This window comes from Pleurodeles waltl, chromosome 8, assembly GCF_031143425.1.
Source record: "Pleurodeles waltl isolate 20211129_DDA chromosome 8, aPleWal1.hap1.20221129, whole genome shotgun sequence".
Classification (NCBI taxonomy): domain Eukaryota; kingdom Metazoa; phylum Chordata; class Amphibia; order Caudata; family Salamandridae; genus Pleurodeles; species Pleurodeles waltl.
In genome coordinates, this window is record NC_090447.1 from 1538557069 (window position 1) to 1538583763 (window position 26695).

The 26695-nt window shown below is 44.3% G+C and overlaps 1 protein-coding gene across 3 annotated transcripts in view; it reads left to right on the forward strand.

Moving 5' to 3' along the window:
* TIMMDC1 (translocase of inner mitochondrial membrane domain containing 1) overlaps positions 1-26695 on the forward strand; it is a 56617-nt gene that overhangs the window by 9651 nt on the left and 20271 nt on the right. For all 3 annotated transcript variants that reach the window (XM_069202984.1, XM_069202983.1, XM_069202985.1), the window contains exons 2-5: positions 6109-6325; positions 17949-18114; positions 20412-20500; positions 25232-25299. In XM_069202984.1, the coding sequence (XP_069059085.1) occupies positions 6123-6325; positions 17949-18114; positions 20412-20500; positions 25232-25299 (526 nt within the window). In that variant the 5' untranslated portion in view covers positions 6109-6122. The remainder of the gene's footprint in view (positions 1-6108; positions 6326-17948; positions 18115-20411; positions 20501-25231; positions 25300-26695) is intronic.

Consider the following 26695-nt stretch of genomic DNA (forward strand, 5'->3'; position numbering starts at 1 on the left):
CTCTTCGGTGCTCTTACAGGTGTTATTACCTTTTTGTATGCAAAGGGCTAAACGAATGCCAAAACTAAGAAAAGTTAAGTCCACCACACCTCATGACAATGTCTTCATCCAATCCAAGTTATACACAGTAACAGTGTCACTCTGGGATCCTCTGACAAATCCCTTTATTTCCTGCAGTTGACTCAAAATGCAGCTGCCAGGTTGCTCATAGGTGGTAAGAAGTAGGGGAAGGTAACCCCATCATTACAGCAGCGGCATTGGTTCACAGTACCAAAAAACATGCAATTTAAATCTTCAATGATGGTACATAATGCAGTCTAGTCTCTCTCAACCATTCTTGACTTCCAAATCATTTGGCATGTTTCACTTTGTTTCCTAAGATCTGGAAATCCGTATTATCTTCAGGTTCTGTGTACACAGAAAGTCTGTTCCTCAGACAGCATTTTTGGTTGCAGCTACCAGGCTCTCACATGCACTTTGCGTTGGATCACCGGTCCCAATGCTCTCTCACTATTAGCAGAAAGCAAACTTTGCTATTTAATTACTAGTTCATTTACTCTTTCAGATTTCTCAGTTAATGGTCTTGGCACCTGAAAGCTTTGACTTTAGTGCACTAGAAAAGTCCTTTATATCATATATTGCATGTCTGTCTATCTTGTCTCAGTCTTTCATCCTCGCACTGTTTACCTCTATAATTCTTTCTCTTGCTTTCTGTTCTCTCCATATGTTGTTCTCTTTTGTCATAGGTTCTAAATCTCTTTTTTTGCATTACAACGATGGAGAGCTCGGAATGCTCACTGATTGTACTGTGGAGCTTGAGAAAAGCATTGCAGATTTACTGCTTGCCTGTGCACCAAATGCCAACATCTCACGAACCTCACCTCACTCCCACCTTTCTCCGCAGCACGACATGGATCAAGACAAGCTCCTCCTGAGTGATTTACTCTGCTAATGCAACGTTCGCCACCTTCCGACATTTACAAATTAGCTTCCCTATAACATAACATAACATAACAGTGATGGTTCAAGAGGATGTCCCTCTGCCTCAAAATCCCAGGTAGCCAAGGCTCTATAGTGACTCTTACCATCATGACTAGACTTGGACACCTTGCAGAGCTAGAAGCCCCCAAGCATTAAGGAGACAGCGGCATTCCTTCATCTACCGGGATCAGCAGCATCCATCTTGCCTTCAAGGGATCAATTTCTAAGTAGTCTGGTAGAAGAAGCCCCAAGACCTCCCATCTGCTTCGAGCACGCCTCAAGCTGCACAGACCCTAGCTACGGTAGACCAGCCAGGACTATTCCAGAGTAATAACCATGCTGATGCTGCAGTTGTGTTGCATTCCTGTCCCGCGGTCTTATCAGCTTCGCAAGCAGAGCCTCTCTCTGCACCTGGGTGTCCCTCCAATAGACAACATTTGAAGAGGGTTCTAGGATGACGAAGAGGAAAAGAAAGGTGGAGGACTACTGAACGAATAGGGCAGTGGACACAGTACAGGAAGAATAACGTTCCTAGGAGAGCTCTCCACTTACTTCTGTCTGGGCCTTCTCCAACCTCAATTTTGGATACCATGTGAATGTAACAAATACATAATGGATCCCAGTGTGGTTAGGATGCGTGTGCCACACACGCTCCATACATGCATCATCTAGGCACATGAAATGGTACATGTATGCAGCATCCATTTCCCCCATGTCTGGATGAAGGACCCCATTGCTGGGGACTGAGAAAACAATGTGTGAAGGTAAGAGAGGCCAGTAGTCGAGCTTAGCTGATGAGTGCTGATGGTGTGCATGCAAAGGCCATCACCATGACTACAGTCCACCTCTGCACCGTCCGCTTCCCTCACAGGAAATGGAACCAGACCACCGAGGAACAGCTCACCAACACCCTCAGCAAGTCACCACCTCCCCACGCCACAGACGCAAACATCTCACCACGGAACTTCCACCAATGGATCTCCGAATGCACCAATACCCTAGCGCCAATCAAAATGACCTTAGATAAACACAACATCAAGAAGGCCAGCTCTCCAGGACTCCAGGTGCACCTGCAGACAGCTAGAAAAAAGATGGAGAAACAGCGAGTCCCCGAAGGACCCCGCAGCCTTCAAATCCCACCACCACCTCATCAGGTCCACTAGGAAAGCTGGCGTGCAGGACCGTATCAGCGCAACAGCACACAATACCAAAGAGCACTTCGTCGTGGTGAAAGAGTTTGCCAAACCCCAGTCGAACAACCCTCCATCTCAGCACCTCTGTGACAGACTTGCCACCTTCTTACATCGAAAAATCAAGGACATCTACAATAGCTTCAGATCCCAGGACCCTCCTAACCCACCAACAGCCCTCCAGCCCGGATTCTCCAAACCACCACACTGCTGGACCACCCTCACCACAGACGAGATCTGCTCCATCATGAGCAACATCCACTCCGGAGCCCCTACTGATCCCTGTCCCCACCACATTTTCAACAAAACCAACATCTCCATTGCACCCGAGCTCCGCAACGCTCTCAACTGCTCGACGGAAACGGCTACCTTCCCCCAGGACTGGAAACACGCCGATGTCCGCTGGCTCTTGAAGAAACCCACGGCTGACCCCCTGGCTGTCAAGAACTACTGCCCCATCTCTTTGCTGCCTTTCCCAGCCAAGTCATTGAAATAGGCCATCAATGAACAGCTCCACAAACACATTGAGGATAACAACATCCTGGACATCTCTCAATTAGGTTTCAGGAGCAACCACAGCATGGAGGCCACCCTCCTCACCGCCACAGATGACATCCACTCGCTTCTCGACCACTGCCAAACAGCAGCCCTCATCCTAAAGGACCTGTCGGTCGCCTTCGACACAGTCTCCCATCACACTCCAATCATTCACGGCAAGGCCCTACATTGGATAGGCTCCTTCCTGACCGTCACAACACAGAAAGTCAAACTCCTGCCATACCTGTGGGAATCTATGGAGGGTAGCTGCAGAGCACCCCAGGGCTCCTCCCTGAGCTCCAAACTGTTCAACATCTATATGGCGCTGCTCACGTCCATCATGAGAAGCCACAGACTGAACATTGTCTCCTATGCCAATGACACCCAGCTGACCATCTCACTGACCGAAAACCCGACAACTGCCAAAAAGAACTTCCACAACAGAATGGACGCTGTTGCCGCCTGGATGAAGGAGAGCTGCCTCAAGCTCAATTCAGATGAGACTGAGATCCTCATACTGGGTCCCTCCACAACATCCTGGGACGAGTCCTGGTGGCCTTGTACACTCTGCAGTTTCCTTACCCCAGCAAACCATGCACGCAACCTTGGCTTCATCCTGGATTAATCTCTCACCATGACCCACTAAGTCAATTCTGTCGCATGCTCCTGTTTCCACACACGCAGACTTCTCCAGAAGATCTTCAAATGGATCCCAAATGACTACTGCAAGACTGTAGATCCACGCCCTGTTCACCAGCAGACTCGATTATGGCAGAGCCCTCTACGCCGGCACCACCCAGAAGAATTTGAAGAAACGACTGCACATCCACAACGCGTCCGCCAGAGTCACCGTGGATGTCCCCCTTTACAAACACATCATCAGGCACCTGAGGGATCTCTACTGGCTCCCCATTGAGAAAAGGATCAACTTCAAACTCCTCGTCCACGCATATAAGGCTCTCCACGACCTGGGACCAACCTGTCTCAGCCACCACATCACCTTCTACTTCCCGGCCAGACCTCTCCGCTCCACTCAACAGGCACTAGCCACTGAACCCTGCATATGAAAGACCTCAGCTGGAGGAAGATCCTTTGCCTACCTTGCGGGAAAGAGCTGAAACACATTGCCCCTCCACCTCAGACTGTCACCATTGTTACCTCAATTCAGGAAGGATTTTAAGGCCTGGCTCTTCGACTGAAGCACAGAGGACTGACCCCAACAGTGCCTTGAGACCCTTATGGATGAGTAGTGCACGCTACAAATTTCTGATTGATTGATTGATTGTCTGGTTGATTGAGAGCCTGCTCTGAGAGTCTCTTGTACAGAAAATAACACAAGCACACTTGAATCATTGTTGCTTGTGTTGAGATGGATCAAAATGCTTCCGCTTGCTATGGTGAATTTGAGGCAGGGACACTTGCTGTCCAGAGACATACAGGTGACCTTTCTCCATCCCAACAGATATACATGTTTTTTGCTGCAGAGGTGATTTTAATAGCCATGCACTAAAGGATCAACAAACCCCTTTTTTCCCCCAACAATAATTTCAATCTATCTTGCAAAATATGAATAAAGTATCAAGATTCATAATCTGTAAACATCTGAAATGCTTAAATATCTTATCATGGCGACTGGGTCTTAATGGAGAATAAAAGTAGCAGACACGTGTATATATCCACCGACCTAATTCAGGCGGGAAACTAACAATTTTCGAAGCCCAAAATGCTTTATTTTCGGTCTCTTCTGCCTAAAATCTCCTCCTCTTCAACGTAAGTCACCAGGGAAAATTCAATTCCCCAATTATTTTTCAGAATGTACTTCTTACCAGGTTCAGATGTTTGCATTTATGCACACACCTTTTACAAGCAGGTAGACTGTAGCACTTGATTATCATTGACTCCTACACTAAGTGCAATAAGGAGACCAACTTGTATACAAGACCGGCAACCTTTCTAATTCCACCTCTTTTCTACGAAAATGCGTGCAAATAATCCATGTGATTCTGACTTTCATCAAACTGTCTTGTGTTGCCTCCCCCACCAACTTTACTAGATGTGACGCCTAAATCCAGCGCTGGGCCACTGATGGTACATTTTGAGTACCACACTGCACTGATCAGCACAGCCGTTCATAGTAACAATCTAAATTATCTAAGCCCTACTTTGAGCCCTCACTAGCATTCTGTACTATTGTTCCATGCATGGCTTCTTCGAACCACTGCCTGCTAGCCCTGAGTCTCTCTCTATATAGCATGCTATTCAGTCCAAGGCCCCCTAACATCACACCCAAGTCCGACTTGTCCAACAACTTTCACACATGAGTGTTAATCTGCTTTGTGTAGAAACTTTACAGTGCTCAGAACCTGTGGATATATTTGCAGAATAGTAAAAAACTAAGTGCGTTGAGCAAGTTTCTGCTCAGTGATGTCGAACATTACAGGTTTGATTCTCAGCAGAGCTGTCTAAGGGCCTCATTACCAGTTGGATGGTCCACGTGCTGCCAAACACGCGGTGGCTGTCGGACAGTCGCACTCCTGGTGGTCTGACCACCAGATTATGATAGGATATGGAGGTCGGACCAACAAGAGACAGCCATCACCGCCGGGATAAGGGTTGGCAGTGATTGAAGTCGTGGTTAGCGACGGAGATGCCCATGGGGACCGCCATGCTGATCACAACTTCACTTTCTGCCAGCCTTTTCATGGCGGGGTCCCTGCCATGAAAAGGCTGCGGAAAGCCAGTGCTGGGGGCCACAAGGGGATCCCTGCACTGCCCTGTCAGCAACCTCGGAATGCGCAGTTTGCTATGGCAGACAGTCCGCATTCCGAGGATGCTGTGTGCAATGGCATTGGCCTCGGCTCTCTAAGGGAGCCAAGGCCGATGCCGCCACACTGTTTCCACCAGGTTGACCTGCGGAAATGTTGTAATAAGACGTTTCGCTGGTCAGCCTGGTGGCAACATCATAATACGACAGGGGTGAGGCTGCCGGCTTGAGAGCGGCCTCATCCCCGCAGCTTTGGTGGTCAGACTGGCCCTAAGTCTCTCACCGGTCATGTTGATGAAATGTGTACTAGTTTTGTTGGCTAATAATAACTTAAGTACATGAGGTTTGTGGCGTGTTTTTTTTTTTTTTTTTTTTATATATTTTTTTTGTATTATTATTCCCAACATTTTAAACACAATACTGTCAGAAGGCCTCACCAGTGGTAGTAGGGTGGCCATAGTTTTCCATAGTGTTCAGGGACTAGGGAGATCTCAGACTGTTTGCTGTCCCTGTTCTATTTGGGTCAAAAGGTAAAATATCAGTTAACAGGTTGTAGTTGCTGTCACAGATGTCAGGCTGTTTCTTGGAATGTTATTGAATCTGTAATATTGACCACTTCTTGTCTTTCCATCTCAGTGGCTGATCCGTCCATGGGGGTCCATGAGCCACGCCTGCATCCTGGCGTGACCCAGCGTCGATGCCTGTACCTATTTCCCCGGGTCCTTGCACAGGAAGAAGATGCCACGCCCCATATGGACAAAGAGCTGCTTGTTCTGCCTGAGTGCATGCGCAGCCCACCCCCGCTACCTCCAGAGTCCGGATGGGATCGGATCCAGGAGCTCTTTAAACATGAGTGAGTATGTTTATGTTTGAAGGGAGGCGGCAGCATGATTGTAAGAATGTTACCAAACTCGCCGTAGTCTGACCACAGACAACCCCCACGGATGACCTTCCCTGAGAAACCCCACAATCGCATACACATACATCTGCTCAGAAGAACGCAAAGGAAGCAAGTAATTGGGGACTTCCTTTGCAGCATAAGATCCTAAGTATGCCTCGGCATGCACCTGACAGTGAGAAACCTCCAGCCCCTTTCTCAGCTAAATTATGGGTAGGAAGGAAAGAAGGCAACTTCATGAGTACTTGGAGCCAAACCAGCACCTCCATGACCTTCAGCCTGGTTTCTTAGCTGCAAGGGGCACCAAAAGGGCCCTAACTAAAATTACGGAAGAGCTCCTCCTTTCCGTAGTCTTGGGCAAGAAAAGTTCTCATACTAGTCAACCTTTTCACGCCCTATTAGACGATTGACCATGTTGTACGTTTGGAGAGGTTGGAACACGGTGAGAACATATCTGCACCTGCTCCACAATGTTCAAATCTAACCGACTATAGCCAAAAAGGGCAGATTTGAGCCAGCTAAATTGTCCACCATCCCTGTGTCCTTGTGGCATTCCCCAAGAATCATGCAACTCATGTCTACTGTTTAACATTTACCTACATGCCTTGGCACAGTTCATTGTGCAAAACCAAGTGAACTTACCAATGTTCTGCGTGGTTTGCTAAAACAACTAGCATTTCCTGGTGCCGAGACCAGGTTAACATTGAGTAAGGAAAAGTTGCCTGTGCGTGAATGGCGCCAAGACAGAAATTCTAGTAGTGGGAGCATTTTGAGACCAATTTATTACCACTCATCTGTCCCTCAAGCCTTGAATACCCACCCCTCACCCTCCGAGAAGGTGAGGTATGTGGACAACCTTTTCAGTTCTGAATGTGCAGTCCACAGGTCAATGTAGGGAGAAACATTGCAAATGTACTTCTCTCCTTGTGTCAAAAAACCTCCTCCTTGACACAAGCACTGATTTGATCTGACAAGCCATTGTACGGCACACCTAGACAATTGTTATGTCATCTACATTTGTCTCCCTGTTGAGATCCAGGCAGCTAGAATGTGCATAAACCTCGGCAAGTGGTGTCACATTAAACCTACCTTCAAATCACCCCAACGCTTCTATGTTCATTTCACACTTATCAAAGCATACTCGGTCAAAAGCCCAGAATACCTGTGGAAATTGACACTTCAGTATGTCCGACCACAAACTTTAGTTCAAAGCCCATCTGATCAAGCAACTGTCTTAGAAGTGAAAAAAACACAGAGGCAGAGCACTAGCTGAGCAAGGCACAGCACTGCGGAATAACATGAGCCCTAATTTAAAAGCTCTACCCAATTACAAGCAGCTGAGGAAACATTTGATAAGCAACCAATTCACACTTGCAGTCAGCTAGAGTGTGTACTGAGCAAGCGTTGCCACGAAAGATATCGGAAATGGTTACTCACCCTGCCTGGCTCGGCTCCAACTTCCCGCTCACCTCTTTACGCTTTTCATTTGTTTTCTTTTTCAGCACTCTGCAGTAACCAAAATGTGAAACATAGCACATTACAAAATCTTGGAATTAATTAAAATATAGCTCCAAGTCCGGCCTCAAGGTAAGCCCATCAATGTTACCTCAAGATTGCTGGCTGGAGATTGCAGCTCTCTTGGTAAATTTATGTTTGCTGCATAAGATTATCTCTCCATTTGGCCTGGCAATAAGTATCTCTCCTAGTGCAGCCCGTCAATGAATATGTCTCCATGTGCAGCCCAGCACAGAGAATGCCACTGCTCGCCTTCTGATAGCGAGTGTGTCCCTGCTGTAGTCCGACAGTGAGACCCCATCCTCTAGCCTCGCTCATTACCTAACCCAGATCTGTGCAACCTCCACACTGCTGCAACTGCACAACATGACACAGCCTGAGGTCTCCTAGGACAGAGAGCCTCCTGTGGCTCCATAGTGGGGAACCCCAGGTCTCTGTGACTGCAAACTGCTGCTATTACTGTGTGAGAGCTCTTCAGGCCCAGTTGTGATGCAGTCCCTGATCCGCATGATGTGCTCACTGCTGACAGACTACACCATGTTCTGGATTGGGAACATGTCGCCCCACATTTACAGAACCTCAGCTCTGTGTGATCTGCCTACTTCTGACATTGCATGCCATGAGTGTGTGAACTCTCCTAGGAGAGAGTGTCACCTGACATCTTGGCAACAGAACACCAGGCTTGTATGACCCACACATTGCTGCCACTGTATGAGCTTGTCAGGCCTCATAGTCACCAAACACCAGATCTGCCTCCATTGTACATATAACAAAGAGTAGACCATCTTCTGACGTTACTGACCCAACACATGCTGCCGTACTGAAGGAGAGTAGCCCATCTCTTGAATGAATCTGATATGCTCTTCTCGAAGACCTAAATCATTATCTCCCATTAAAAATATTTATACCTTTAAATGAAAATCCTAGAAAGCTGTGTAAGAAAGTACATCGTTTTGAGTGGTTCACCCATTCATTGGTAGTTTTTCAGCTATTTTTTTACTTTGGGCACTCGGAAACTGCTTCCCACCTCCCACTGCATGTGCACTCACCCCAAAAACATGGTTTATTTACATTTTAAGTAACACCATGTTATGACTTGATGTTGCTATAATGCATCCTCTCCACAGATCTCCGTTCCTTGCTGCTCAGCGTGTGTGTGTGATGGAATGGAATGTTGATGAGTACCTGTGCTGGTAAGAGTCAGTTGGCAAGAGTGAGCTGAGCAGTGAGGATGCTGTTGCTAGACCTAAGAGACGACTTCTTAATAAATCTACATCTTTAACCCACGTGTGTGGCTACCAGACTTCCTACTTACAAGAGAGTTGACTTTTATTAAAACACACCAGAATAATCTTCATATTTAATTCACAGGTAACCTACGAAGATAAATGTTACATAGGGTGCAGTGCACAACTACACTGCATATATTATTGTAACAAGAGACTGGCTTCAGGCCTATTATTCTTGCCTAAATTGCTGCAGCCTAAACCGTGCAGCAGCACTCATCGAAATTAACCATTTTGACATGTAGACATACTTAGATTTACATTTTACAATCCTACATGGGCCTTGTAGCTCACAATGTTGTGTGATAAATGTACAGTTTAGCATGCTAAATATTGAAACACTGTCCCTTTAATAACTAGCTACTAATTTCTATTTTCATGTATAGATTACCATGGCTTATCCTATAGAGAAGGGGTCATTTGTGATTAAAAGTCACTTTTTCCCATGTTGGCTTTGGAAAATAGTAATACGTTCATACAAATGTTATTTTTAACATTTATCAAAAATCTGATTAATTGATTAAGGTGGCACTTACCTGGTTGTTCAGGCTATGGATCAGCACCTGTTAAAAACAGTCTTGGAAATTTTAGGCCTGGCAATACCTGACCACTCAGTTGCCTGGAGGTGTGTTCATCTGAACCCCTGCCCACTCCCAGGTACCCCCCTATTCCCTTTGCTGTCAGGAGAAATTGGTGGCCGCTTGTATTGGATTGTGGGAGAGAGGAGTGAATACGAACACAGACATCATTGTAAAGGACCTGGCTAGGCCTGACCCTTTTTACTTGTTTGTACTAGGCAAGATCTAATGTCCAAAGGCTTTTGAACTGGGAACTCTCCCAGCCATCGTTTCTCTTTTCACAGTTGTGGGGAATCTGTGGCCTCGAGTAGGAGAAATAAACTTTGTCTGTTTCATGCTTTACTCCGTGGTGTTGAGTATTTGATGTTCTATTGATGCAGGCCTCGAAAAATCATAAAAATGTTACTAGACCTGCAGGTCGAGTAGCTTGAATAATCTACTTGACCTAACTAATGTACTTGAAACGGGTCTCAAATTGTGTGATCCTAGGCAAATATTGTATTTTACAGTCGCCTTTTTCTTTGTTCTCACACAAGTGCACCTTCAAATATGTGTGTTCAGCATTTCTGCTGTGAAAAAAAATCCTCTTTTGTTTGATTAAATACACTAAACGTTTGCTCCATGTATAATAAATCTAGCTATATAGGGTACACATGATCCATGACTTGCCTCTTAGTTAACTAATAGCTTTGCCATCAGGGCAGGAGTGTTTCTCAGTTTGTTTAAACACACACTTTTAATAAATATATTACTAAAGCATGATGTGGTAGCGCACTATCCTTTACAGACAGTAAATTTCCAAGAAATGTCCAGAAACCTTCCCACTAACTTTGAGCTTTACTGATAAAACTATATAGTGTATTAACAATAATGTGTGACAATTAGGTTTCAGAAAACATTTATCATTTGCACATCACCAAGTAAAGTGTTCTGACTTTTTTTCATTCTATTAAAATATTTTTTTCATCACACAGAAGTACAAAAAAATGGTCTTTCACAGCTACTCAAATATATTTTGAAATGTTTGTAAAGTTGACGTAGTCATATAAATGTTGTATGTTAGGAAAAATCTGAAACAGACAGCCTTTCATTTCACACAGGCCAGATAGTTCACCTTACGAAATCCTGGAACTTTGCAATCACAAGGAAAAGTAATTGCATTGTAAGAAGACCAACTGATTTTTGACCTCTGTCTCTGAACACAGAGCAAATGTGACAAGAATAAGATTTAAAGACAACTTAATTGCTAATTCTGTTTCTGACTCAACAGAACACCTGTTCTATGTCAACTCACCAAAAGGGGCGAGTAGGTTCTAAAAATAGCTCAACCTGATAAAATATGACTCACCATGCCAAGTGGTCGAGTAGATTTTTCGATCCCTGGTGACAAATATTAGCTAATTTACTCAAATGCAGCATTCATTAAATTTCTATAGAAATACTTCCTTCACGTTCCATAAGGCTATAGTCTCTGGTACACTCACTGGTGATTCGCTGGTCACTGACAGTGACTCTACTAGACAATGTTCTGTGGTCTCTAAAGGTGTCTATATTCAGACCAAAAAGAAGACCATTTGCAGAATTTAAAGAAATTACATTGTCTATTATCAGATCCCCTTAATACAAGATCGTGTATAGTTTGTGGGGTATCTCTTTGAAGATGACCTTCTATTATAATACATTCATGTTCCCTAAAGAATTGTTAATCCTCATTTATCAGCTCTTGAACTAGAGGGAAATCAAGAGAAGGTGATACTTGGAGCTGCTTATCTTTATTTTTCTGGGAAAATCTCTAATATTTGATTAGAAACTTTGGTACTGAAATCACCCGTCACGAATATGAAGTGGTATTTTTTGACTGGATCATTTTCGATTTGAAGGCCAGTATCTATTTGATTAAAGAATGTTTTTTTTGTTTTTTTTAGCCCACTGGGCATATACACATTAATCAGATGTTTTTATAATTATTTTCACACATTGAGTTCGATTGAAGAAATGATTGAAGAGATCATAATTGGCCATAGATAATTTGTAGATAGTCTGTCCCGTCCTGGAAATTTGGGCTGGACATCTAAGTGCACAGTAATTATCTGATTGTGAGTTGGCAATAGACCAACTTTCCTGCAGACATATAATGTCCACTTTTAAAGAATCTAAAAAAAAAAAGAGATTTTTTGGGATCTGTAGTAATATCCTGTCATATTCCACAGGAGGACAGTTACGCCTGAGTTATACTCCGGAATGTTAGGTAGACTCGAGACTAATAGTTCTGGCAACCCAATCTCAGCATGTCAAATCATCTTAAAAAACGGAGGTGGGTCGGCTGTTAGTGAATCCCTGGGAATTGGCTCAGAGTTTTGACAGATATTACTGGGAAGCATACACCCACATGGAGGCACTGACTCTGTAACAAATAGTAGAATTTGTAGATGCCTTGCCCCTCCAGATACTTCCAGATTTTGCCCGGGCTCAGCTAGAGGAGTTCATTATGGAGGAGGAGATTGCTTCAGCCTTGTCAGCCTTGCAGATGGGATGGGCTCCTGGCCCCATTGGGATCCCATGTGAATTTTTTTAAAGCATACATGCCCTGTTTTGGAAAACACCTACTTAGGGTGATACATTCGGCACTGGAGGGTGAGCCACTTCTGCCGGATTGGCAGCATGCAGAACTTGTTGTCTTTCCCAAGACAGGTCGCCCACCAGAAGAATACTTGTCCTGTCGTCTAAGTTCACTCATGAATATGGAGATGAAACTTCTGACAAACAGGCTAGTCAGACACATCCCAGATCTGGTACACCTGGACTGGTCGTGTTTTATGCCCTCCCGGCAATGCGCCATAACATCAGGCGTGTCTATAATGCCTTAGCACTTGCAGATTGTCTGGAGATGCCAGCAGCCATGCTCCTGGTGGATAAAGACAGGGAATTTGATTCGGCCAACTGGGATTATTTGCTCTTCTCCAGCAGCCGAATTTTGGCCCCAGATTTATTTCCTACTTTCAACTTTTATACACCAATTTATCAGCAACAGTAAGGGTGACAGGAGCTTTATCGGATCCCTTCCTTATTTGTAGGGGACAAGACAGGAAAGCCCTTTATCCCCACTCCTTTTTTCACTAGCCATTGAGCCCTTGGCCGTTTGGGTTAGATTGGATACCCAGGTAAGGGGCTTCTAGGGAAGGGCAGGGATATGGGTCAGAATCACCCATTATCCGAACGACACATGTATTTTTTTTTTTTTTACTGAACCAGAAACCTCAGAATCATACATTATACAAATCTTGCTTGTTTTCGGCGAAAACTTCGGCCTCTATATGAACACCACAAAATCCAAGGTTTTTCCTGTCAACGGCTACACTTGGTCCATAAGTTGGACACCTGGCCTATTACTAACTGAGGGTGGCTTTGAATACTTAAGTGAATTTGGATCCCCAGATCTGATCATGTCATGGGCCCGGAACCTGGCGTCAGCGTTAGCCTGTGTAAGGGAGAAGGTGAGGCTCTAGTCACTTCTGCCGCTGTCCTTGACAGGCAGATCGACAATATTCAAGATGGTCTCCCTGCCCCGCCTATTATATCAACCTCAGAATTATCCCTATGCCATTCCCCAGTCGTGGTTTCAGCAGATTAATCCCGTCCTTGGAGGATTCCTTTGGTGGGTGGAGCAGCCCAGATTGCTCTTAGAACCTGTTTTCAGTCCACTTATTATGGAGGTATTGCCGCAGCTGACGTTCTCTTCTACTACTCAGCATTCCGCCTTCTGATAATCAACGACTGGTGGCATAGCCCACCAGGAGTTCTCAGGGTTCGCAGCTGAGAGGTGGGCGATGGAATCCACTCCTCTACTTCACTGTCTGTACAATGGGAGAGGGATGACAGTTCTTCCACCGGCAACCCAAGTGGTTCTTTGGATTAAGCAACGCTCTTTGAGGTGGATAGGATGGTGAGGGAGGCTTATGGAGCAGAAACAATTAGGTCGGGCAGGGTGCTACATCAGATGGCACAACTGGAGGGATTTGGGGCGTGGGACACCATTGGCATCTCTGCCCTAGGTGTCGTGATGCAGGGAACAGCATTAAAATCATTCCAGGAGATTCAAACAGACGACATGTTGCATTGAAGCCAATTCCATCGCTGTCTTCAGCTGTGACACACCCTCACCCTGTACTGTAGGAACCCCACCGATATCCCAGAATTTAGCCCTCTAGAATGCAAACGCCTTACGGGGCCTGGGTGGCCTCAAAATAACAAGAATCTACAGACACTTGTCATTGACAGCTCCACTATGCTCCCGGCTCTTCAAGCAGCATGGGAGGCAGACTTAGGATCACTTGACGATGATTGGACGGAGGCCTAGGGTGCTCCCTGTGAGGCAGCCATTTCAGGCCACCTCCGCTTGATACAACATAAATATTTACAAAGAGCCTACTACTTGAGACACCGATTGTGGCGTATAGACAGGATTGACTCCCTGACATGCCTCCGTTGCAGAGAGGGGGAGGGTACATTCATGCATACTATATGCGGTTGCACAGCACTGAGTCAGTTCTGGCGGGGCGTGACTTCCCGCCTGAGTGAGGTCCTCTTGGGGACGATCACGATCGATCCAAAGCTAGCCCTATTTTACTGGACGGAGGGCATAGGGGGCATAGATACAAACAAATGTTCCTTTTTTTGGGCCTAGAACTTGCTAAAAGAGATATTGCCAGGACATTGAAGGCAGAAGCCCCCCCCCGCCCCACCTTCATTAGCAATGTGGAAGAGGGGCATTGATCATGCCCATTGAAATGGGTATGGAGGTTGCGGTATACTTAGCCAGAGGGTGTCCCCCAAATATACTAAAAGTTGGCAAAGGTAGGTAGATTATGGGGTATAGTGCTGGAACCCGTCTGTCCCATCATCCTTAGCCTGGATGAGGAAATCCGGGGATACGGAACTGATAGACGACAAATGTATTGTAAGAATTGTGGACTGTGGTGTGGGGCTGGGGTGAGATGGCTGGGATAGACTGTGCAAGTTACGTGTTTATGTTACTGGATAGACTAATTTCAATATCCGATGTATGATTCTTGGCCAATGTGACCTTGCTTATTTGCCAAAATGTAGTCAAATTTGCTATAGAATGAAACGGAGGTGCGTGATTTGTCATTTTGCAGCAAGAGTGATACAGACCTCCTGCCGGACCCCAGAGGAACTATTATAGCTCTTGCTATATGGATAATTTTTCCTTAAGAGATTATGAATGACACCTCTTGCTTTTTAATTGAAAGAAAATAGGTATACCATCAATTTGTCTTTCAGTTTTCAAAAATCCGGTTTACGATTATCTGTGAGTTAAAGATTACTGTAGATCACCTGCTATAATAGGAATCCAACATAGTAACAGAGTTAATATCACTCGCTGCTTCTGACCGTTTTAGGGATTCAGTTGCTCACAGAAAATTCAACAAAACAATCTATTCAGAAAAATATTTTGATCTTCAAAAAGATTCATAAATTTGAATTTGTCTGCACGGTAGAGAAGTTAGATTCTGCACATTTTGTGGGCTTTGTGACTTTTAAACGAGATACGTAGACAGACAATTGTGTAAATCCTTGTACATGGGGTTGAACTCTATGCTAAACCAAGATTTACTAACCCTGGAGCACCCATGAGACAACCCATCTATCTGAGTACAGGCCAGAGGATCACGGGAAACTGAGGGAGGATTTTTTGGGACTGAATCAGGATGTCATGTTTTGTAGTTTTTTATTTGTGGTTGTGAATTAAAATTGTCTAGATCACTTAATTGGCTTTTTGGGTAATTCAACAACATAGTAGAGTAATTTGGTGGTGAAGCGAATTAGATTTTTCATACTATCTTTTTTTTTTTTTTTTTTTTTTTACTAGTTCTTTATTTTTTTGCTTTTCCGTTTTTCTTTCTTTCTTTCTTTTTTTTTTTGTTGTTGTTGATTGGAGCAAGTATTAATTTCTGCTGCCAGTACTTTGTCCTAATTTTTTCCAGAAAATTGGGTAATAAACCAGAGGAGTTCCAGAAATCTTTGTGGGAGGGAGAGAAATGCTATAGGCAGGGACTTCTTTAAAAGGTTTCCTAAGAGAATAAATGTGTATATCTTTTGATTTTTTTTATTTTTTTTTTTGATTTTTTTTTTCTCTGTTTTCTTAAATTGTATTCTATTTATTTTTGAGTGTCCAACCTGGACTGCAGTGTGGCAATGTAGAGTCTCTGAAGGTGTTTTACCCATGCGTTGGAACATGATAATTCCAAAGACAGTCCTAATTGGGATAGATTTTCCATATTTCAGTCACGTTACTCTGTATTCACCAGAAGGGACCAACCTTTACGTCAGGTATCAGATTTTGGAGAATTGCTGAAAGAGCATCCTGGGTGTGATCAGAATTATCTATAGATCTTTCTAATAGGTCTAAGATAGAGAATACAATTATTTCCAAATGTGTAAAGTTTCAGAGTACTGGACATGTTCCTGGGTAGATTACAGGAAATCTGTAAATTAATTTCAGAGGTTACTGATAACTGAGGGATGGATGGAGTTTTAATACTTGGCTTTTTGAGACTTTATTGGGGGTGGCACAAAGAAAGAGGGGTACAAGTCACTCCATGTCAACATCAAGTAGAGTACCACTAATGACTGATTCAGTTGCTAGGTGCTTGAGAGGTTTGTTTCCCTTTACGTTTTCATATCTGAAATCATGATTCTTTTGCTCAGTTTGCATCTCGACTTCCTTTTGCAGAGTTGAGTCAGCTTTTACATTTCTATCACCAAATTTCGAGAAAATGGCAGGAACAGATACCAAGCCTTTAGGAGCTCCAAGATGTGAAGATTTGTTTCTTATGGGGTTAAATTTTGTTTTTACAGGACCTCCTAACGATTACTTTCCCTGATCTAAGTTCTCCCACAGTCGTGTTCTAAAACCAATAGGAAAAAATATTACGTGGTGAATCAGTACTCGTTACTTACCCCTCCCATTTGTGTGAATGGGAAACCGCTGCTTTCACTCACGAACAGTAATAGAGTATCTCCGCTGAATACGCATGTTTTAACGTCTTTTGCAATATTTAGGGGTTGATGTAGACTGGGTGTGGTAGTCAGACTCCCTTTCCCTTTGCACTGTTGCACACTCCACCATCACCCGGCTCCCTGGGGGAGTGATCACAGTGGGAAGTGTGGTGGAGTAAAGAGAACCCAACTCTGCTCACAGTGCACTATTATGGCACAATTTCTGGGACCTACAGATGATAGCAGTGGTTGTGCCTTTTAGCGGTATTACCGCTGGTTCCGAATGAGTTGCAGGCAGTGAAGGTCTTTTACCAAAACTACTGAATAGATGAGTTGGCATTGTCCAGTTGTGATTGCATTAATGCATTTGTCACCTTGTTATGCAGTTTTGACTCAATGACTGGCAGAATTATTTTTAGGATCCTGAGCTGGTTTATGCAAGACTTGGGCATCCAATGAGAAGTTAACGTCTAAGAAAACCCCTAAGATGCAGACCAGTTTAGCTGAGGTAGGGGAAGGGTCCTAGAAGTTTGGTGCACTGGGAGACTTCCCACTCTGCTTTGACTGTCTGGACTAGTAGAAAGAATCCACGTGTTGGCTAGGTTTAGTGGCAGGAAGTTGGTAGACATCAACCCGTGCACAGTGGTCAGAATGTTGGACGGGGGCTGCACTGCTGACCCAGTTGGAAAGAACTGGAATGGCGAAGAAGCCCAAAAAAATGCTGGGCGTCATATTTGTATAAATGAAAAAAGAATCCCTTCCTGGTGGAGTACAGAGGCAAGAGGTTGAAAATAATTGATAAGGAAGGGGGGATAGTATAGACCCTTGAGGTACACCATGTGGTAGAGGTTGCTTTACTGAGTAAAAAGCAAGCAATTGACTGCATGGTATATTCCTAATTGGAAGGATTGGATCTGCTCAGGTGCTGCCCTGCTAAAGCCTCTTGTAGAGTGTCGAACAGGAGGTGATGGTTGATGGTATCACAGACTACCAACAAGTCTAGTAGGATCAACATCCCTGTCCACCTGAGGGGAGGTAGGTGTGTTTGTGTGTGTGTGTGTGCGAGCGCATATATGTGTGTGTGGTTGTGTGTATGTTTGTGTTTACTCTCCTCTTTGTATCCAATTGATCTACCATGGAATTTTCTAACCACTGATGGACCTTCCTTCTTGTTCTCAGCAAGCTGCGTGGGTACTCCGAGGAGGTGAACACCCTTCTGAAAGGTGCTCTTACAGGCGTGATCGTGGGGTTCGTGTACGGAGGAGTCCCCGCCGCTCGCCATGCGAGGAGCCGCTTCATTGAGCAGAGCCAGGCCGAGGTCTTTCGACACCGGGTAGAGGCTGTGGTAGGTACCGGAGCTGTCAGTACACCTGTGTAGCACTCATACAATGACCGTGGGAAGTGCTCCTTGTTAACTAGTGCTGAAGGAAAAGTCTGAACTGGAATCTCTTGTGGCCCAATTCACATTTCACCTCAAACACCTGAATTCTCCAGTCACCACTGCATCTTCTGTCACCCCTGTGTTCTTGGAGGCCTTCAATGGATAGACTTGATAACTCCCTCAAGGACTCTCCCCTCAGACATGACTAATCTTTGTTCATTACCCAGTTTTGGAAAGTTCAAACGGGTGGAAGGGCCTTTTCCATTACTACTGCTCTATCCTGTGAGCTCAAAATTGGTTAAAGTTATAGAAAGTTTTGAAAACTCATTTATTTACTTCTGATTAGTATTTCCCCTTCCTTTCATCTTGCACAATCAAAGCTGCTTAATAAAAAGTATGAATTTTCTAAAATCAACTTTCTTCTTCTGCTAGCATATATATTTTTTTTTTTTAGCTTGATTTCAGCGCTGGGACACACTATTGTGGTAATTGCGATTTTTATAAACTTGAACCGGACCATTTCAAACATCATTTGAAGGTTACCATAGATACCACATTGACGTCACACTGGCTGCAAGTGTCCCCTACATGAGTGAGCGTGAACTTCAGTCTCCACTCCCATTCATATCTTGGCCTCTTTGGAGATTCTGCAAATAGAAGGCCACATTTGTGCCTCAGATACATGTGATTTAGAAAGAAAAGTGCTGCCAGGGGTGCATGTAGTGATCATAACATGCAGTGGGGCTGGCTAAAGGACTGTTGTTGCTAAGTGAGATTCAGGAGAACGCAAGACGTAGAGAGTTTCATGCAGGTAGAGAGGCATGTCTCCCTTTTTTGGGACTGCATTACCTCCTTTGCTGTAGGAAATTTGGGCATGCTGTTTCTCACCACAAAAAGGCAGCACACACTGGTGTCACATTTATAATTTTATAATCTAGTTAAGTGACAAATTTGGAACAAATTATAATAGCAAGAACAAACTGCAAATAACTTTTGGACTTCTTGGGTGAACAGCGAAGTCATCCAGAACAGCAAAGACAACGGTATAACATTTTGCCAAAAGTTATGCATAGTCAGTAAAATCTGGACAGGTGATGCCAAGAGCAGTGCAGCCTTTCACCTTCCTCTTTGTCGGTTCTGTGACAAGCTAGGAAGACTTGTTCGAAGTCCATGCTTGCCCTACCTCTTTGTGATGAGCCTGAGAGCGAGAGAAGAGCACCCCACCGCTCAGACTGCCCGGTCTCTCTCTACAAAGATGTGCACTGAGGGAATATGCTTGTGTGGTCTCTATGATCATTCACACCCATCAGACCTAGAAGAGAAAGGCTACGTATTTCTCGGCTGATCAGTCCTACATTTGAAAATCTTTTATTTCTAGAAGTATTATTCTAGAGGTCAATGCGTATTATTGAATCTTTCTCCTTTATACACCAAAACTTATAAGTGAAAAATGCAGAACCAAGAGCTGGTGCATTTACTTTCACCAGAGATTGCTCTCTCCTCGTGCAGAGCTTCGGAATTGCCCAGCGCTAGAGATAAAATGCCATATATGAAGAAATAGCTCCACAGGCTTTGGTGTGATGGTCAGTGTTAATACTGCATTGCTTATTGATATATTCGGAAGCCCATAGTGTGTGACAACTAGGACGCCCACAATACACTTCCACACTCTGGGAAAATAGCCTTGCTTTTATGTTGTTCACATGACCAGACCAGTGGTTTCCGAAGTGAAATCTGCAGGCCCCCAGTAGTCTGCTTCACTTGTACTTACGATGTGTGTGCCCTTAATGTCACACAAACATAGACAAACACACGCCCATACACACGCACACTGTTAGAACTAGAATCTGGGTTAGTCTGTAGAAGTGGTGCTTTACATGAGGGGACCTGTTGACCTCCACTCAAGAGGCAGAGATAAAAAGATCTGGTCACGCATACTAATCCATAAAACACGATACAATGCCACAACCGTTCTAGGTGCTAAACTCACGACAGGGACGGTTGTACATGGTCAGTGCAAAGAGGGCTCGCTTGGGGCACCCCTTCAGGTCACGGGACGGGTCCAGGATCTCACTCACGTCAAGGAACACAACTAGGCCTCCGCTCCCACACTAGAGTAGCTTAGCTTGAGGCTGGGGTCATCAATCCAAAAAACAGAATGCCGCATACATGCAGTCAGGCGCTTGGGCAGAGGAACATGTAGGGGACATTCCTATCCAAAAGCCACTCACAGCATTTTTATCTTCTTCTTCCTGTCACAGCGAGCGGCCCACAATGCAGCTCTGCGCGGCTTCATACGGTACGGCTGGCGCTGGGGGTGGAGAGTTGCTGCGTTTGTGACCCTTTTTAAGTAAGTGCTGTGCTTTCTTACTCCGCTCTGGTCTTTTATAAAGTCTTACCTGTGATGTACTATGTCTTTCATAGGTTTCATATTTAATATTAGATGAGGAATCTCTTGAGATATTCCTTGTGTTTATGGGGTAGATACTCATCAGGCACAGACTCGCGCCTGAAAGTCAACCGCCTGGAAAAGATCCAGCAGTCAGTTCCTATTGTGAGGTGGAACATCACAAATGCACTCAGATTTGTAAAGCTTCCCTCAATGGAAGACTCCTTGCTTCACCTACAGGCGTACGAGTGTCGGCTGTGTGGAAATAATTCAGCGATACAGAGGCTGCAGGTCTTTAAAACTTCTCCCTTACAGATTGATTTACAGGTCTTACCTCAGAATGAGAGGTTTACAGTTAACAAAGAAGTCTTCGCAGTTATGAAGAGACAGTGGGGGCTCTTGCTGATTTAGCAGGGATCTGACTGATTGACTCTTGCTGGGGAGAGGCCTCTAGCAGCCACTGACCACTTTGGCAGAGCACCAGCCCTGTGTCCACATGATGGAGAGACTTCGTTGAAGAGAGTGAGTGTAGTGTCAGTGGCAGCCTAGTCTTTCAGGTAGCATTCTAGCCTAGTACTCAGTTGTAATATATTGCTCACATCTGTGTTTTCCTCTTCTATGGGGACTAAACTGGTAGAAGATGGGAAAAATGAAAATAAAGGAGATACAAAGGAATAGGTATCACTCACCCATCAGACATCAAGGACTGTGCATCCCTCCTACTAAAACGAACGCTCGTATTTGCATGCAGTTAACCTGAGGTGCAGCCAACTAAAGTGAAGCAGGGACACCGAAGGGAAGACGGGGCCGATCAGTCACACAGACAACTAACAACTGGGCTTTGCATCAGCAAGGATACTTGGGTTAAAGACTGGACAGGAAGTTTCATGGAGAGACACCGGTGGCCACAAAGGAAAGCTGGTGATGAATTGCCAAGGAAAAGGAAGAGATGATAAGAAAGCATAGGCAAAGAAAACCTCTAGGACCATTGGTAAGAAAACACGGGGAAAGAAGCAGATGGGTGCTCAGGGTGGGGTGGTGGGTACTTGTCATAATTCCCTCCTTGCATCCAGCTGTCACAGGAAGCTTTTGTAAAACTGGGCACAAGAAGCCCTGGTACTTCTTACTTTCAGTCCAGGCTTCTCAACCTGGAGGAAAGGAAAACAATGCAGTGAAAGCATTTATTCTATTTTTAATGTATTTACGTATTTTAGAGGGACTCCCCTTGTCGCAAGGTCCGTGGAACATTTCACAAGTCACAAGAACCATATACAACAGGTGGCTAAGGTAATACAATTACCAAATATATATTTAATGTATCATTCATCAGAGTTAGTGCTCAGTGTTTGTGATCACCGTGGAGTATAAAAAAGCATAAGCTGAAAGTGTTATAAAGTTGGCATTGGACTATATAAAGTCAGGAGTAATGGAATACATATCCAGTCAGTATTCCACTATAAATGAAAAGACTAAAAATGTAGTTGTCAAGGTTTTCAGTAGTGTTTCAACCTGGAATGACTATGGGGTCATCACCAAGACTAAAAGAATTTGAACCACGGTATCTGAGAACATAGACTAATCCCGTTAACAGATGTCATGTTTTACAGGGCTCTGTCAAAGACAAAACGATTGCACTTACAAGATCAATCCAAGGAGATTGAGTTAGAGCTATTGACGTTGTAAATTCATAACTGGACTTTTCTTGCCACGTAAATGGGTCAACCCTGCCTCATAATTTCGTCCTTTCCTGCCATATAATTCCAGTGGTCCTGCATATAACTAAAGCGCTTCCATTTACCTTCTTCCTCTATCTGCAGCAAAAAATGAAAATTATGCCATTTAGCATCCTAATTTAAACCTGCCATGCTAATTCCAATGGAATACCACTTTCACTACCCCACCATCAGAGCTGCTGGCGGGGTAACACAATTCCTCAAAAAAAGACACAAGCCAGTTACAGAGGAGAAATAAACTAGAAGGGTCACCCAAACATATCATGAGTGTTCAGTCATAGTGTAATAAGGATGTTAAGTTGGCGTGAATCATGATCATAATTGTAATAAGGAGAAATTATTAAATCATATTGAATTATCATATAAACCTTTATCAGAAATAAACTTTTGTTGTTAGACTGTAATGCTCCAAACAGCCCTCAAGAGAGCACCATTACAAAAATATCATTTGTAAGAAACATGGTCATGTAACCATAATATTAATCCCTAGAGGGCATAAGCCCATGAAAAAAACAGGAGAAAGTAATGCAGTGTGACCATATACTTGGCCCCTAGAGAGCGTTTGTAGGGCTAGCAGGCCTACTGCAATGATACTACAAACAAGGCCTTTAAAACAAAACTTATCCCAACTGTAAAACAAAAGTTCTAGTCATGAGAAAGCTTTAAAGACACTGAATGGTGGGAGAGGTTATTTTGGAGTCCCCACTAAGATAGTTAAGGGAACCCAGAGAAGATGTAGACAGAACACATTGTGGTCAACGTTTTGAATGTGGCCCCATTGCCGCAGGACCACTACAGGCTGACTTATGTGCAAAAATGTTTTGTAAAAGTAATGCCCTGCAAAGCCTTATGGGGCGAGTTTCCGTGCCATGAAAATTTAATATGGTGATATGATTTTAAAGCTCAGAACAGCCCTTAGAGGACACCACTATGAAGATAGCATTTGTAAGAAACATGGTCATGTAACTCTATAGTTAGCCCCTAGAGGACATAACAACACAAATAATTTGTGGATGTGCACATAGCATGGGGAAACGAGCAAGGGAGAGACAAAGAAAACAGACTTACGGAGTGCTGAATGCCATAGAAATAAGAATGAGTGCATCTTTTATTATTATTTTCTACACTTCAGAGCAGGCTAGCACGCTACGTCTTGGCGTAACAAGGCAGCCATCTTGGGAGAATTGAAATAACATTCCCAGACTGCTAAAAGTTATTTTCTATGCATCCAAGATGGCTGGCACACTTGCCTCCATACTGGATCATTTGTAAAATTGGAACATTGGCAGACCCTTGAACTGAGATGAACAATGACATTGACAAACACAACCATTCATCACCACATGGAGGGTGTGGGTGGTGCGCTTCCTTTTTGTGCTTATTTACTTGTTTTATTTTTAACTTACCATTCGAAAATGGATACCCGATATGTTACAACAGTAAACAAAAAATGCCACAGTGGCCGCCGCTGCGTCACAAATGCCACAGTGGCCACTGCTGCGTCACAAGAGAGGCATATGTGTGCATCATGATGCACGTATCACAGTGCGTGGAGGCCATCTTGAAATTTATTTTGTTTAAAAGAAAACCCATACCAAGATGGCTGGTCATGCATCTGCATGCAAACAGTCCATTTAATGGATGCACTGTCGCATGGCTTTTTATTGTTTTTTCAGTGTGCTGTCTTCCTTTGTACCACGGATCATGCTCTCGACGTTTACTGGAGGGAGGTTTTAAATTTTATTTAAAATATTGCATATTGTTTTATAGAACAAGCTTATACAAGTGTTTTGTTGTATCCTTTTTTACTATTAAGTTTTGAGTTCACCAAAATGCATGAACCATACACAAATTCATATGTCACGCTCGCCGGTGGGGAACACACATGTGCTTTTTTGACAAATGATGTAAAAGTTGTGAAGCCTGTGGTAAGGCTCTCTGCCGTCACCCCAACGTGTCCCTCTGAGTTCTGTCCTATTTGGATCAACTAGAAACATGGCAAATAATTTCTTATTTATTCATACTTTTTAATATTTATTGTTAATTTTGTTACAGAACAAGTATGTGATGAACAGAATAAAAGCGATACTGCAATTAAAAAGAATACTTGGTAGAGAAGGTGGGCACTTGGAGAAGTGTGAGGCTTGAGTACAGAGGACTGTCCACTAATGGAGGTAGAGAATACACACTATAAAGCCAAAAGCAAAGAGGGCCAGGAAACAAAGGGTTCAAGTGGGACGTGGGTGCACCCTGGAGTATCCTAAGCAAAGTGGGGGACTGCCATGTGTTCCATGGCTGTATAAAACAATTCTGCTTTTGCACCTGCTATGTCTGTGGCCTGTTTTATATTCCCCAGGACTTCAGAGCTGATGTTTTTGTATTACTTAAACATGCTTTGCTGATGGCATGCAACATAGCAAGCCGTGCCAATAAAACCTAGGACCCAGAAACATCAGGACTGAGAGAGGCAGGCTGCACTGCACAAACCATCTGTATGCCTACGTTTCAATAAGTTAATACATTCAAATCAGACCTTTTGGTTTTGCCAGTGCTTGTTTTTCAAGATTTGGACGGGTCAGTAACACATTCTGGGGTTTTGTGGTCCGGTCAGTGAAATGTCCATTTTTGATTTTAATCTATTGAAATGATAAAGAGCAAATAAAACCCAACACTTGAATTCATAAAGGAACAGTTTTTATATTCCGTCAGTGTGCTCTGAACGTAATTCCTTTAAATTGGCATGAAATGAAATAGTTTGCATATTCTGCTCTAAACCTGGGACTCCAGTATCCCTCCCTCCATGCTGTAGCTTACTAGCTAAGCTATGTTTTTCCTTGTGTTTCCTACCCTCCATCTCTGCTACATCACTCAGCTCTTGGGTGGTGCCAATCTTTGTTCTAGTATCTTTCTCCTTGTGACAGAAGTTACATGTCACCCCTTTCTGTCTTTCTCTTGACAGTTCAGCCAGCCTGGGCCTGTCAGTGTACAGGGATAAGAACTCGCTGGTCCACTACGCTGCTGCAGGAGGTGAGAGATGTATGCTCTAATTCTGCATCTCTGTGCACATTTGACGAAGAGGCAGGGGTTTGTTTTCCAGATTGATTTAATGTGTGCACACTCTTTATTCGTATGATGGGGTAGATCTGGAATTGGGGAGCCTGTCCTTCAGCCCCAGGGTCAGAGTGTAGGGTTAGATGCTGATAGTGGGGAGCACATAGCTAGGGTTAGTGAACCCCCTGCGGTGGGAGCCATTCTCAGATATCCAGGTAAACTGTCTGGCCCAGAGACCCGCTTTTGGCAAAAAAGCGATAGAGTGAAGAGAACACAGAAGGATTGGGAAAGGGGACGGGGTTGTCTGTGCAATCCGAAAGGATGGAATCTGAGAGAAATCATATCTCAAGGGAAATTTGAGGAGGGCGACCATGGGGGGATGGGGAAGAAGCAGATGTGATGAGTCTGTGAACAGGCAATGAACTTCTGGCCTGTGGAATGTCTCTTTGTGAGTCAGCATTGAAGATGTGTGGTCAAAGATGACACACCATGAGTGGGCTGGAGCAGCGTGTGAAGTTCCGGAGAGTCACAACATTGGTAGTGTGGTGTGCAGAGGGCCCCTTTGGACACCGGTTCTGAGAAATGAATCCTGCTGGAGAAGCAGAGACTGGCTGAATGTGGAAGCGGACTGTTCCTATTGGAGCGGGACCAAGCCTGATTTACGTGCAGCTGAGCCTAATCTGAGGGGGCGTGGTGAGCAAAGTAATGATGTATTAGGATGCGGCCCGAGTAATTACCAGTGACTGAAATAAGTTCAAGCGTTCCACCTCTTGCTGTTTTGTTTACTCAAGTGAGGCAAGTTTCCCAGATGTGGCTCCTGTGCACAGTGTGACACGGGATCCAAGCTGCACCTGACATCAGGGTGAAAAGGGTGTGTTACTTGTGTTTTGGTTCAGAGCGGGCCTGGCCTGGCTGTTCCTTTTGGACTCTTCCTGTTGCAGCAGCGTCAAGACTGATTTGCATATAGCTGGCTCTAATCTCAGATGGCATGGTGAGCAGTGTAACGATGGACCTGGATGTGGCCCAGTAATTACCAGTGGCTCAGATGAATTCAAGCAGTCCATCCCTCATGTGCATCGCCCTAGGTGTGATGGGTACACTCAAACATCGGTATTGTGCTGACTGTGCCACTGGAACCAAGCTCCATCTGACTGATGAGCCCTACTCAGGTTGAAACCAGTCTTGGGGTGCTTGTGTTCTGGTTCAGGGAGGGCCTGGCCTGGCAGTTCCTTCTGGACTCTTCCTATTGGAGCGGAGTCGAGACTGATTTGCAAATAGTGAGGTGGCATGGTGGGCGAAATAACGATGGACAGGGATGCAGCCTGAGTATGAATCGGTGCCTGAGATTAATTCGAGCATTCCATCCATCACT